A 13,709-nucleotide genomic window follows, 5' to 3' on the forward strand; every position below is an offset into this window, starting at 1 on the left:
GAGTCACTAGACGTTTCCACACCCACTGCATTAAAAATATTACACTTCATTGAACAGATGGGTACTAAAGTGTCACAAGCTGTAGCATGGACAGTGATCTGTAATATTTCTCAAGTGATAATGATTCTCAGTACTGGAGTAATTGTCTATGGTAGTGTCTATAAGGGGATGGGCACAGGGGAGATCCCGCCAATACATCAGGAATGGACCCGTACAAGCCCCTCCCCCCAATCATCCCAAATTTCACTTTTGACGGGGCGCAATTTGTTTAGTTTAACAAAACCGTATTAATGCCTAGCCAGTGAGTTTCTAGGTTCAAAGAGGTGGTTTTCTCTTTCTAGTCTCCCAGGTGCATTTCGAATCTTCAATTTTATTTGTTTTGGAGTTAATCTGCTCCATCGTATTTTCACCAAGCCCTTGCTTGGATAGCCATATGTTCATGTCCCATCGCAGTGTGGTCACTGTTACTTGAGTATATTCATGATCACACATTTCGCTACATTGCAACCTCGGTCACGCTTTGCACTATGTCAAGCTCGGCAGTGTGACAGTGTCAGGGAGACACGGCTTCAGAATTACACCGTATACTGCCAAAGAACCTATTCCAAGAACTGCTTTCTTCCAAATGAACTTCTCGCCCTCTGTAACGTCACTAGCCCTTAGCAGGCTACAATTTAACATCCAAACATAGCCAAGATTCTTTCTGGTCTCCACTGCACTGTGGACACTGCGGTCACATCCTGCTGTTCCTCTGCTGCTTTCCATCCATTAGACAAGTAATTCAAACCCCTGTCCAAGCATTACTTGTAGTTATTCATGTGGCATACATTTCCGCTCATTTTCCGAAATCAGAGTTCTCCTGCACAAGATGAAAATGTGCATTTTATGCAAATACCAGAGTGAGCCAGGAGATGAGAACATTACTGGATGGCTCTCATCTCGAACCAATTACGGAGAGATCTACACAAGCCATTTGCAACAACTTTACAAAGAAATGACAGGTACATATCCCTTAACACTTACACTTTGGAGAGGTCTTTAATATAGGCTGTGATAAGTAGCACAACTTGCATAAAAGTTATTTGCACAAAAGTGTACTGAGCCAATAGACTGCCAAGAATGTGTCTAAGAACTTACATGATGGTGAAAGCAGACTGACAAAGAAACAAGACTGAAGAAGGGTGGTAGACTTGTTGGAAAGGAGGAGTTTTGGGGGATTTCCAAACCTAAAGCTACCATGGGAACCAAGAACATCCAAGGAATCAAACCTATGAACTTGCAGGTATAAGGAGCCAAAACCGCTTGTATGGCACTTAGCAGGAGCTATGCAATGATGACCTCAGCATGCCTTGGGTATTGGGATTCTATGCAACTGAAGAATAATTGAGGATTTGGCCCCCTACACCCCTCATACTAGAGGGTCAAACTGTGCATGCACATACTGGACTAGCACAGAGAAAGAAAGGGGTAACTGTGCCTTCTGAACAGTGAGTGAGGGCCTGGAAGCACCTGTTTCCTTGGTATATGGGCAGTGTCTTGTGCGCTGCTTGTTTGCATCATGCTCATCAGTCAAGCACAGAATGCATGGCTCCATTCAGGACAGGCAACTCCACTCCTTGCAGATCCTACTTCGTCATAGGAGTGCATGTAGCAGCAAAGGCCAGGTGCTCCAAAACTTAATGGTAATTTCTTCTTCTCAAGGTGGAGAATATAGCTGCCATTCCAAGATGAAAGGCTCAGGAACAAACAGTCATTCCAAACCACAATGGCTCAGCAGGGTTTTTTTTTCATACCATTTTCAGAACTACAAGCTAGGAGCCCAATTCAAGATGGCATTTGAGAAACTCCTGGTTTTTATGTTCTCGATTCAACTTAAAATAATTGCTTTGATACGTCCTTTCCTAAATACAGATTCCTAAGCAAGGAAAAATAAACAGGGTGGCAAAGTTGTCATAGCATAACACTGTGGAGGTGACTGACTGGGCATGTGATAAAGAGATAGCAGGGCTATAGTCAGTCACCACTGAAAAGGCCACAGAAGAGACCCTCGATACGGCGACGGTACATGTCTTTTTTGACACGACTAGGTAAGTAGTCAGTGAGATTCAGTCCACCATCCATGGGGTGGACCCCTTTTCTAAAGGGTCTTCTGGAAAGGAAATGTTCTCCCCAAACTCCATACAGGGCAGGGTAGGACCAAGAACCCCTCCCTCAAGGCTCATTACTCTCCAGAAACATCCAGACCATACATGCACATCCTCACGAGTCACTCGAGGGCAAACACATACAATCTCATCACTGAAGGCACTGCCAGTCATGCCGGACACCGCTTCAGTCCCAGCTGGTTACCTCATCCTTCTTCCTGACCAGTTATACACAAATGTGCTTCATTCTGGGTCTCTCAACTGCAGTTTCTCTCTGCATAGATCATTCACTCTTCACATACATGATCAGAAAGACAGCTCCACACTTTTCACAAGTGAATTTGGGTTTGGGAAAGAGTAAGAAAGCAAAAGCCACACAAGGCCGGTAGAATAGACGAACGGTTTGAGTTGGCACTGCCAACCTGAAGGTCACAGGTTCAGATCCAGCTAGGGCCAACTCTGAATCTTAAGAGGAGTAACGTTGAGTTGGGCAATAAATACTTTTAGGAGGCAATTCAATTTGTGGTGTTTGGTGCATAAATAATTGAATAATAATTACAGTCTCATTAATGAGATCAGATGAAGAGACAAGAACATGTGCTTGGTGGGCTCCAGAGTCTTGTTCCTGCTTTAAACTCGCAGCACAGCTCCCTCCTTCCGCACGCGTAGTGCATGTTCACACCCCAGCTAGTGCAGAGGTCTTTGAATGCTACTTTGGGTGTTTGACATGCACCTTCAGAGAAGAATATGGCACACAGATGGATATACTGACCCACTGCTCCAGAGCACCATTTAAAAGGCCACACACAGATGGACCTGCTTCGGATAAATGAGCCATTGGCTGAGTCTGGACCATGAGCTGGTGGTCCGTCGGCACTGTGGGCGCCGGGTGAGTCACGCCGAATGAGACTGTCTGCCATGGTTCCTCATCTCTCCTCCATGCTGGATGAAGGAATAAAGGAGGGGGTTCTAGGTCCGCCTTCTACAAGATGCGCGCAGTGTGTGGTGAAAATACTGAGGTCTGTCCTTTCCATGCGATGTGAAGCAGGAAGTCCTTTCCAAGACCACTAAATGTGTCCCATGCGCTAGAGAAAGAGCTGAGGGTAAGTCACAGTCCTACATCTATGCTGCTGTGCTTTGCAGGCAGGGACAGACAGACGAGCTGGGTCTGCCTAATCTACACAGTGTGCTGCAGAAGTGAAAGATCACACATTGGTCTTATAGGACAGAATCCTTTGTGTGTCTTCTGCACATAGTATAGACGCTGGTTCTAGGTCTCTCTGCTTACTATTGAATCTGATCAGAGTCTCTTAGCCTTTGCATAGTCTTGAATCTCAGACCATAGCAAGGAAACCGCTCGGCATAGCTCATGTATCAAACTGGAGGGTCAAACCAGAGGACGCTATCCGGAGTGGTTTACGTCCTGCTAGGAGGAATGGATTGTTGAAATTGTAATAGATTAGGCTTTTTTCTGTTCTGAGCTTCTGCCACTGTTTTCAGCTTCAGAACATTGTTTGCAAGACAGACCACAGAGGTGGTTTGTCATCTTCAAGGCCAGTCCTGGGGAGCAGTGGCTGTCACCCTCAAACAACAAATCAGGTAAGTGTTTTTTAGCTAAGGGATGAACGGACACTATTTTATGCATGATCTCTATGTTTAATAAACCCATACCTTCCACATTTCCCTATGGCTCCTGCCCATCGTGTATTTCCCCAGTAGTAGGCTTTTATGAGATAAAGAGTTTTCCTTTCAGTAATCAAGCATGGCAGGTGTCAAGATAATTTCATAGGTCCCAGTGCAACATATGTAAAAGCTCCACCACCATGTGGATGGGTGTGGCCCACCAGCCTGCCAACACGTGCCTGAGTGTGTGACCATCCTTTGAGCAATGATCAAAGGAGACTCTATATAAAGCTCTTCCAGGATGCTGAGCATCCTTCCCTACTAGGAAGGTGATCGATGGATAGCAGACCATCTCCTCCATTGTCACTTTGGATCAAGAGTTCTTTGGTTCGGCTTTCTAATTCTAAGGGGTCTTAATTGTCCTTGGAGAGTCTTCGATATGGCTGGTGCTCACAGGCATTCGTGTCTGCCACTTTTCTAGTGCACCCTCGTCTCAGCTGATAGAACGGAGTTGCAATCGTTTCTCTTCTTTTCTGCAGTCTACGGATCCCTCATCTCATCCATGTTCATGCCATCCTCTACCTGCAGGCAGTTTATCACTGCGTTGTTGGAAAGTCTTTCAACTTCATGGATTGGTCATCTCAGTGACTTTACTGTCTGCCCATCCTGAGATACAATTACCCTATCAGACATCTGTCAGAAGTTATGCCGGACCTGTGAGCACAATCCCAAATCTGTCTTTGAGAAGGGAAGCGCCAAACAAGATGGCAGGAGTGAGTAACCTGCAACATAGTTGTTCACCGAATTCTAAGCTCAGAAGGAAGCCAGATAAACTTTGTATTAAGTAACTATTTACGGTACAAATCAAACAAGCATTTGCAATGCAATAGGTCTCGCATTTACGCGAGTTTGAGCTACTGATATTGCAAATGACAATGCCTTTTATTTTTGTTTTCGTTTTTAAAACATAACTAAAAGGCATTGTCATTTACAATGCCAAAAGCTTAAACTTGTGTAAACGCGAGACCTATTGCATTGCAAATGCGTGTTAGAACTGCTGGTGCTAAGCACCGGCAACACCCGGGCCATGTAAAGCCCTCCCGGTATTCATATCTTACTACGGCGCACGCTCTTTATAGCAGATCTCGTCAGCAGGAAGGTGCGTTTACTGGAAAAAATGCTAAATTCCCTTTCTAATTAACGTGGCGGAATCAGTTAAATATTCAGCGGTGTCTTCGAAAGGTGGATAGGGCCGATTCAGAGCCCGCCACCTAGCGAAATGTTGCCACTGAAAGGCCGGTAGTGAGGACAGTATGTCATATGCAAGGAGGGCAGGTCTGGGGCAATGTTAATTATGTTAAACCAGTGCCTCCGAACGGCGATGGAGGCTAGAGCAGACATCACAGGGTAGAGAAGTGGCTTTAAAAGGCAGAATGGGCTGGGGCAGAGTCTGTCACGTGCCATGCTCGTGTCTGTAATGGAAGCCCGTTCCTTGTGACACTTTTGCCTCTGAACAGTGGCGTCGTGAACCCCCTCGGGGTGTTGTTGACAGTTGTTTATGAGCCTTCCCTGTTTGCAGCTCTGTAAGCAAAGGGCTTCAAAGGAACACAAGCATTGGCATTGCCAATAGGTCTCGCTTTTGGGACCTTATAAGTATTTAGTTATGCAACTGTTGCATGGCTAAACACTTATAAGGTTCCAAAAGCGAGACCTATTGGTTATGCCAATGCTTGTTTCAGATTTGGTATCGGGGAGGGACACAGGCTCAGGGAAATAAAGGGGCCCAGAGAAAAACGGAAGTACGGAAGACAGATGGGTGGAGAGATAGAGAGAGGGTGAAGGAGTGAGAGAGACAGGGGAACTGCAGGAACAAAGAGGGTTAGGAAAGGAGAGAGAATGAGATAGAGAGACTCAGAATGAGGGACACAGAAAATGGTTAGGACGAGAGAGAAACAGAGAGGGAGAGAGCAACAAAGAAATCCAGTAAGATTGAGAGAAGGGTGGGGGAGATAGAAAGACAGAAAGAAACAGCGAGCGCGCACACAGAAGCACCTAATCAGGCGCTGGGCTTGCTATATAGTCCACTACACATCTCTGTGTTTTTACTTTTGATGAGAAGTCCACATGTAATAGTGTTGCATTACAAATAAGCTAAAACACGACAACACACCGTGAAAGCAAACCAACATCTCATAACGGCTCATGCAATGTCTCTTGACGTGCTTTGCTGAGAATTTCAGAAGATGCTGTCCAGAATAGTGTGAAAAACGCACCCGGATTTTGACGACAAACAGTGATTTTGAATGTGCAGTCACAAGAAGCCAATAATATACACACCGACGCTGCAGAGGGGAGAGGCCAGGAGAAAGTCATCGCGATCGCGATCACTCTGAAAGCGAAAGTGATCGCGATCGCGATGACACGCTAAAGCAGCGGGGGAGGGGCATGGTGCTGAAGGCTGGCGCAGAAAAGGCAGATGGCTGGGCTAGAAGGGAGGGGGAATGCGGGGAGCAGCTGTGCGAGTGCACGCCATCGTGCACTGACGCTTGTAGCCAGCACAAAAATGTGAGATCTAAAGTAGAAATGTGTGCAGCACTGCTACTTATGATAACTAAACATCTTCTTCACTGACTTTTCTTTTTGATTCCGTATCTTCCAAAACCTTTCTGAAAACCAAAAATAAGAAATGCAAGAATGGTATTATGGTCTTATTTAAAAGTAGTAGGCACGGTAAACTTTATTGTGATACAATGACCCCTCGTTTAAAGCATAGTTTAGTAGGAGAGGAGCAGTGTTTAAGATTTGGGAAGGAGAACGATTAGAAGAAGTTATTTTAGGTCAAGTCTACCCCAAACTAGGAGGGGCTAACTGGTTGTTTATAAGGATGTGCATTCTTCGTGTCACTGCAGTAATGTTCCGAAATTAGAAAGAACAGAAACCTGTATAATTCTGCCTGTGCGCGCCATCAATGCTGCTGACACCCACGTCTACTTTCACCAGACACGAAAATCTACGTCAGGGTGAAAGAAGAGTTTAGATAACTGTGCCACAAGCCCTCAAGAAGCAGCATGGTGCCGAGAGTTGATTAACCATACCAGTAAAATACCATAGGTGCTTATTTTAAAGTGCTAAAACATTCAACATTTCACGGTTTCCAATAATGATGTCCCAGCAGTCAATGCTTGAATTCAACCTAGGCTTTACTACAGAAAAGGTGCAGCTTTTGAGCCAGCATGAAAACTGCTCACTAGCCTCAAGAAATAGAAGCATACTCCCATCTCGCTGCTGGGCGGGTTCCCCGTCATGAAGAGTTATGTTAAACACCTCTGTGATCGTACATATGGCAATATGCCCAATTCATTCGAACAGGTCTGCCAAATTTAGTTGAACCCTTTCCCCAAGTTACCTTATAACAAGCCATTTTGCACATCTTCAAGCACTGTCAGGGAAAGAATGTGTCCTTGTGTACCGTAACTGTGCTCATGTAAAGCGCTCCTATACCTTCGGCTCGAGTTTGCGCTATATAAATCTGTTTAAAAAAAAAAAGCAGCTAAAGCTATCTCGGCACCGGCCATCATGCTTAGAGAACTCTCTTTCTTGCATTACCGAAGGTATTGGAGTGCATTATACGAGCACTAGTTACGTTACACAAGGTGACACATTTGTTTGTAGGCACGGGAAGATTAAGTGATTTGTCCAGAATCGCAGGAAGCTGAGCTGACGCCGCGGCTCGAACCTGGTTCCCAGCTCCATTCAAAGTCGGCAGCTCTGGCCGTACGTCCACAATGTCTCCCGGGTCACATCATATTAAAAAATGCAGGCAGTTCCCGTTAGCACATTTTACTTGCAACGGAATACAACACCCCCTCAGCCACACCCATGACATGGGAGCCCACTTAACGAAGCCTCAGTACCGGAGAGCAGTGCTTACCGGACTGTAAACAGTCTGAGGGATGTAGCCGATCCCGAGCCATGCTATGCTTCTGAGGAGACGCCTAATCCACGAGCACCGCCCCCTGCTCTTTGGGAACGTGCCATAACACAGGCCTGTCCCAGAGGGGAAACACGCTGGGCAATAGAAAAGGGGAGGAGACAAACGATGAATGTCGCTCGTGCAACAGTGGGTGAAAGCAGAATTAAGAAGGAGTTGTATTTCAGGCAATATGCACAAGCAACAGTAGAAACCTCAAGTAAACAAGCAGACAGTAGCGCTTGTAACAAGAAAGCTTGCGCTGTCTATGACGTCACTTAGAACCACGAGCTGAATAACACCCCCATTATTCACAGTTGCTATCGGTAATTTTATTTTGTATATTGAAGCTAACGAGGAGGGAGTAGGAGGGGGGAGTGGGGGCGGGCACAGTGGTGCGGGCCGCAGTTGTAAAAGGCAGGGAGAGGGTGAGATTGAGAAAGGGAAAGATAGGGATCAAAGGAAACAAGGACGACACCTAGCTAGACAATAGGGATGGCAAATGGTGTGCACTTTGATGTCCTCAGTGGCCGCGCGGCTCACTGAGGACATCAAAGCAAGTGATCAGGCAGTGCTTTTCAGGCTGCCAAATGGTGCGCGCGCCCGGGGCACATGCACTGTATTTGGCGGCCTGAAAAGCCACTGTTTGCACTTCCAAAACTGGCTTACTATAAGTCTCGCCAGAGCAGCGCTAAAGAGCTGTCTCAGACGAGACCTAAAAAGGACTTAAAAGATCACGAACACCTAAAAATTTCAAAAACCGGCCAGCAAAAATATTCATCTCTGTTCACTTAAGAGCTTACTGTGGTAGGACACAAACTAGATGTTTGTGCCAACTCTGTCAAGCAGGACATTTTTCAAAATGGCTGCTTGCTGATTTGTATCTTACATGGACCACGGAGATGTGGTCCTAGTTAAAGAGAGCAAGAATCACATTTTTATTAATGGAAAGTAAAGCAATTTCTGCAGGTGGGGCTGTACGGTCCTAGCCATACCTTCCAGTGAGGCAAACAATACCACATGAAGGGACAGCTTATTAAGAGACCTGAGAGCGCAACACACTCTGTTGGTCTTCGGCCTTCAGAAAACCACTACACATTGGGAACACTTCACTCCTTTGCACCCACTTATCCTCTTCCCATTCAGTCACACAAGTACTCAAATCAAAATGGGGTGTGTGCATCATATACCCAACAGCACAGACTTCCATCTACCCTCCTGGCACCCATCTGCCTCTTCCACAGTATTAGAAGTTATTTACTCTTCTGGTCTGTAGTCCACTGTACTGAAGTGAACTCTCAGACTATCTGGAAAACCCCTTTGTAATATGAAGTCATGGCTCCTAGCGTGCCTCAGTGTTATCTTGGGCAAGTCAGTACTTTGCACTCAGCACAAGGCTAAGGATGACAGATACGTCTCATGTCAGAGAGCGAAGTGGGTACTATGTCTGAGTTGGAGACAAGAGGGCTGAATTCTGGAAGATACCGGCATGACAATGGAGTTTGGTGCCCAGGAAGACAACAGTTCCAGAGCTGGCACTGAAGTTGGCTGTGAAAGAAGATGGAGGAAGATGCCTTTTAAGAATCGGGGAAACGTGGCCTGCTTTTATCCACAGGCTACAGCTTATTTTGTTGAAGATTTACACGCTGTGCACTCTAAAGCCATCAAGTGAGCGGTTGGAACATTATAACTTATTTTTTTCAACACTGTGGTGAGGGTTCACTGGTGGGCACAGACATTCATGTCTGAGGTCCAGTAAGCCTCACAAATACCAGGATAACCTGCTACGAATCAAGAGGAGCCACGCAGGGGAGGGGAGGGCCCTCTACAGCTCAGGCCTGTGTACTTAACAAATAAAGAGGACTATTGATTACATATAGAACAGTGAAATACACATGATAGGTACAGATAGGACGGGTTGGTGAACCTGAACCCGCCCCATCATTACTGCCATGTCACACTTACAAACATAAAAATCATGTTTCAAGACCAGTAACAACTTCTTCCCACCACGCCTTCAAGAATAGCTCCTCAGATCTACTGAAGTAACCCCCATGCAATTAACTACTAAGGTCCATCTCAGCTATAAAGTAAATACATATAAAATAATAAATACATATAAAATAGTAAAATAAAATAACTAAATATAAATAAATTAATAGCAAAATAAAATTGTGCCCATTTGCCCTTTATTTAGGCTACACACATAAATAGAACTTACTTTGCCCGGGGTGGATGGGATAATCCGGGAACCTCCTTGTTGGCTTTGAGTCGGACACTCGGGCTGGCACTTTTTTCCTGCAACAAAAACATAATTATCTGATGACGTGTGCTCTGCACTTCTTGCGATTCAGCGAAAATAAGAAACATGATTATTACAGAAGCTTCATACTGCTCAATGCAAATGTTTAGCACGCCCTGCCCCACAAGATGGTTCAGAACTACTCAACACACAGCACAGGGAGAATTCAGCTATGCCCCACGGTGGGCTGTGCAAATTCATGTTACCGCGATGAAAGACAAATATATATATTTTGAAAGATACAAATGGTGCTCTACAAAATAGGCTTCTAAACTGCTTTATCTTGTGTCTAGCTTCTAAACGTTTTATCCCTCACTCCTCATTACAGACGGTCTTTATTCAGAATTAATTCTAAAGACATTTTTGTATTCCCAACTGGTCTCATGGCCGAAGGACGGGCAGTGCATATGGTTTTGTATTAAAATTATCAAGGTTTTTCATGCAGGAACGTTATCGCTTAAATCTGCTGTCACCACCAGCTCACCCTTCTGGTTGCAGTTCGGGGTGGAGGGGGGGGGGGGGGGCGGGGACTTAAAACACTCTGCAAGTTTAGACCTACCGGGGGGCGGCGGGGGGGGGGGGGGGGGGGGGAGGGAACTTAAAACACTCTGCAAGTTTAGACCTACCGATACAGGATATTCGGGGTAGCACACATTATGGCAATGCATCAGAAACACATTCACACAAATTATTTTAGGATTACTTGAACCGTATATTTCAATGGGATTGCGGCACTCCTAAAACAAGAGTCTCTCGGGGAGCAATTTTATTTAGCTTTTTCATGTTGGATGCATTGCATCGCTCAAAAGTTTTGAACGTCTGGTTTAAATAGGACCAGGTATCGGTGTACACAGTAGGATGCACCCAAAGGTGTGTATGTCCAAGTAAAAACGAAACGAAAGCTAAACATACAAAACATAAATAGAAGTAACCGACAAACTGAAAATGTAAAATTTATTTTGGGATCAAGTAAGCCATTTTTCTTTTATTATAACCAAGCACCAAAACCGTGAAATCCCAGTTAGCGCCTGCCAAATTGCAGCTCTCAAGAATATACATGTTGCACTTATCTTTCTCTCCAGAGTAAAAGCATCAGCAGTGCTTTTCTACTACTAAAAGTAATGGGTCACATGAGTAGAGTACGATCACATATGGCCACTGCGTGGTATTCTGGCATGAGTGGGGAAATGTACTGGAATGTGGAATGTATGGCTGACAGTGTTCTTCCGATGTTTACTCCTAGTTTGTACAAGGTTGAGGGAACAGTTGAGTTTTAAATATTGAAAGAGCTGGAACCAGAGCTGCGGGTGGAGTTTTCATATTGGATTAAACCTACTTTCCACCCAATACCACTGTGTTCTGCCTCATTGGAACACCACATTTTGGCCATTAGCTGAATTCTTCATTTTTTGGGTATTTAAAGGTTTATGAAGAATTCAACACAAAGTGGACAGGAGTTTTATTATTCGTTTTCTGTATAGCTTGCTTTATGTGTTGGTGCCACTCTAGATTGGGCTGGTGGTGAATCGGATTACTTTGTTTTGGATTACTAGTGGAGTCTAAGGTCACAGGCTTACCGTTTGTTTAGGGTGGCAGTTGTGAAGAGAGACTCATGATTGGGCCGCGTGTGGTGCAGTGAAGCCGCGAGTTCCCATTCTCATGCTGTCCACGACTGCGCCATATTCCGCACATGCACCAGTGAAGTACTGAAGGGTTAAGGATCCCGCTTGTGCTGGCCTTGGCTGTTGTGTGTTTGCACGAGTTTTATACGTGTCTTCCGACAAACTCATCCGGGCACGCTCTCAAACGTGCTGCAGATGCTCACGTCCCTGCGTATGTGACCCGTGTTGGTTTCTGGGTTACCTCCGACGCGTCTTGTGCTTTATGAGCCCCTCAGCACACGTTCCCTGCTGATGCGCATTGCTCCTTGAATCGGTGACGTTCCTGAAAGCCTGACCCGGCATTTAGATTTATACGTTTGACTGCAAGGCTTTTATCAAGCGCGAGTGGACGGTGACTCGCACACCCCAGGAGTTTATTATTTGTGGGTCACAGAGAGTCATGGTGAGTCGCACACCTGAGTTATTATTCTTTGCTAGAAGCAGTTGGCAACGGTGATTCGCACACCTCACCATTTCAATCTGCTTGAATGCAGCAGACGTCATTGTTGCGAGTTGCAATTGACAACGGTGACTCGCACTCCTCACCTTTTCAATCCCCTTTTTAAGCTGCAGAAGCCATTGGTGATGCTCTTGAGAATTTTTTTGACGTCTTTATTTTGGTTATCTTAAATATTTCTAATTGTTTTCACACAGTTACAGTGAACTTCATTTTGTTGTCATAATATTTGTGGGTTTAGTTGTCTAGCTTTAACAGCATTTGTGCATACTTTGCATTTCACTGAGGGTGTAGTAGCGTGAATAGGCAGCATGTGTGTCCTCCTCTATTTTTTTGTCATCTCCTGGAGAGCAATTAATTAAATGGGAGAAATACTGAAATGTATTTTCTAGATATGCCAGATTGTGTGGTACGAATCGGACTGCTGAAAGGAAGGCATCTCCACTACTGCACTGTTTAGGACCAGAAGGTCAAGAAATGTATGAACCACTACCAGATTTAATGGATGAAGAGAGTGATGGAATGAATGAGTATGAAGTATGCTTGAAGAAGTTTGAGTGACATTTTCTTCCAAAGGTATCATCTATACTTGCATGTTTTCACTTTGGGACACACATGTAAAACTAAGGGGAATCAGTGGAAGAATAAATTACTGTTTTAAGAAAGCTGGCTTCAACTTGTATGTTTGTTCTTCTGTTGATGAGCAGTCAAGGGATCAATTTATGCTGGGCTGCACCAATGATAAGGTATGAGAAGAACTGTGGTCCAGGGATGATACTTCTCTTACTGAGATGATTAATTTAGCTAGAAGGCTTGAGCACATTTTAGTGTGTAGAGGTTCTAAAGCAAAATGTCTTTGAGAATGCTGCTGGTGGAATGGGGTTTGTGTTGAATAAAAAGGGAGTGAGTAACAAAAGTGTGAAAGGACAATGTGACAATTGTGAAAAGTCAAACAGTTTACAGGGAAATGTTTTAGGTGTGGGATGACTGGGCACATGGCTAATGACAAGAGGTTTTCAGGATGGAAGATAACGTACAAGTTCTGTTTGCGTAAAGGACATATGAGTAAGTGTTGTAGAGGTAACAAAAAGAAGATTAATGAAGTTTCACAAGATTCAGATGAATGTGAAGAGATAATTTTACAAGTGTTCAACAAAGGGGGTGAAGGTCTCCAAGACTTTGTTATGGTGTAAGGAAAACGAGTTATAATGCTTTTGATTCAGGGGTGACATTGACTAATATTTCCAATAGTTTTTTGTAAATGGAAAAAAAACACGGTGCAATTGTGTAAGCCATATGTTAGACCTACAGGGTATGGTGGAGAGCCCATTAAACTGACTGGTGGGTTATTTTCAAGGAATGGTGGAATATTTGGGAAGAACGGCTGTTGGCGAAATTTATGTTTCTGCTAAGGGTAATGCAGTTGTAAGTTGGTTTCAGTACCGTGATTTAGGAGTCATATTGGATCCTAGTTCTAATCTGCCCATTAGCTTGAGGGAGGATTTCAAAGTCAAAGAGTTTCCTGAAGTGTTTTCTCAGGCACGTGGGAGTT

At 44.6% G+C, this 13,709-nt stretch overlaps 1 protein-coding gene across 3 annotated transcripts in view; it reads right to left on the minus strand.

Moving 5' to 3' along the window:
• Nucleotides 1–13,709, minus strand: part of C4_2H1orf21 (chromosome 4_2 C1orf21 homolog) — a 341,397-nt gene that overhangs the window by 46,291 nt on the left and 281,397 nt on the right. For all 3 annotated transcript variants that reach the window (XM_085601527.1, XM_085601529.1, XM_085601528.1), the window contains exon 4: nt 9,959–10,035. In XM_085601527.1, the coding sequence (XP_085457653.1) occupies nt 9,959–10,035 (77 nt within the window). The remainder of the gene's footprint in view (nt 1–9,958; nt 10,036–13,709) is intronic.

This window comes from Triturus cristatus, chromosome 4_2 (genome assembly GCF_964204655.1).
Source record: "Triturus cristatus chromosome 4_2, aTriCri1.1, whole genome shotgun sequence".
Taxonomy (NCBI): domain Eukaryota; kingdom Metazoa; phylum Chordata; class Amphibia; order Caudata; family Salamandridae; genus Triturus; species Triturus cristatus.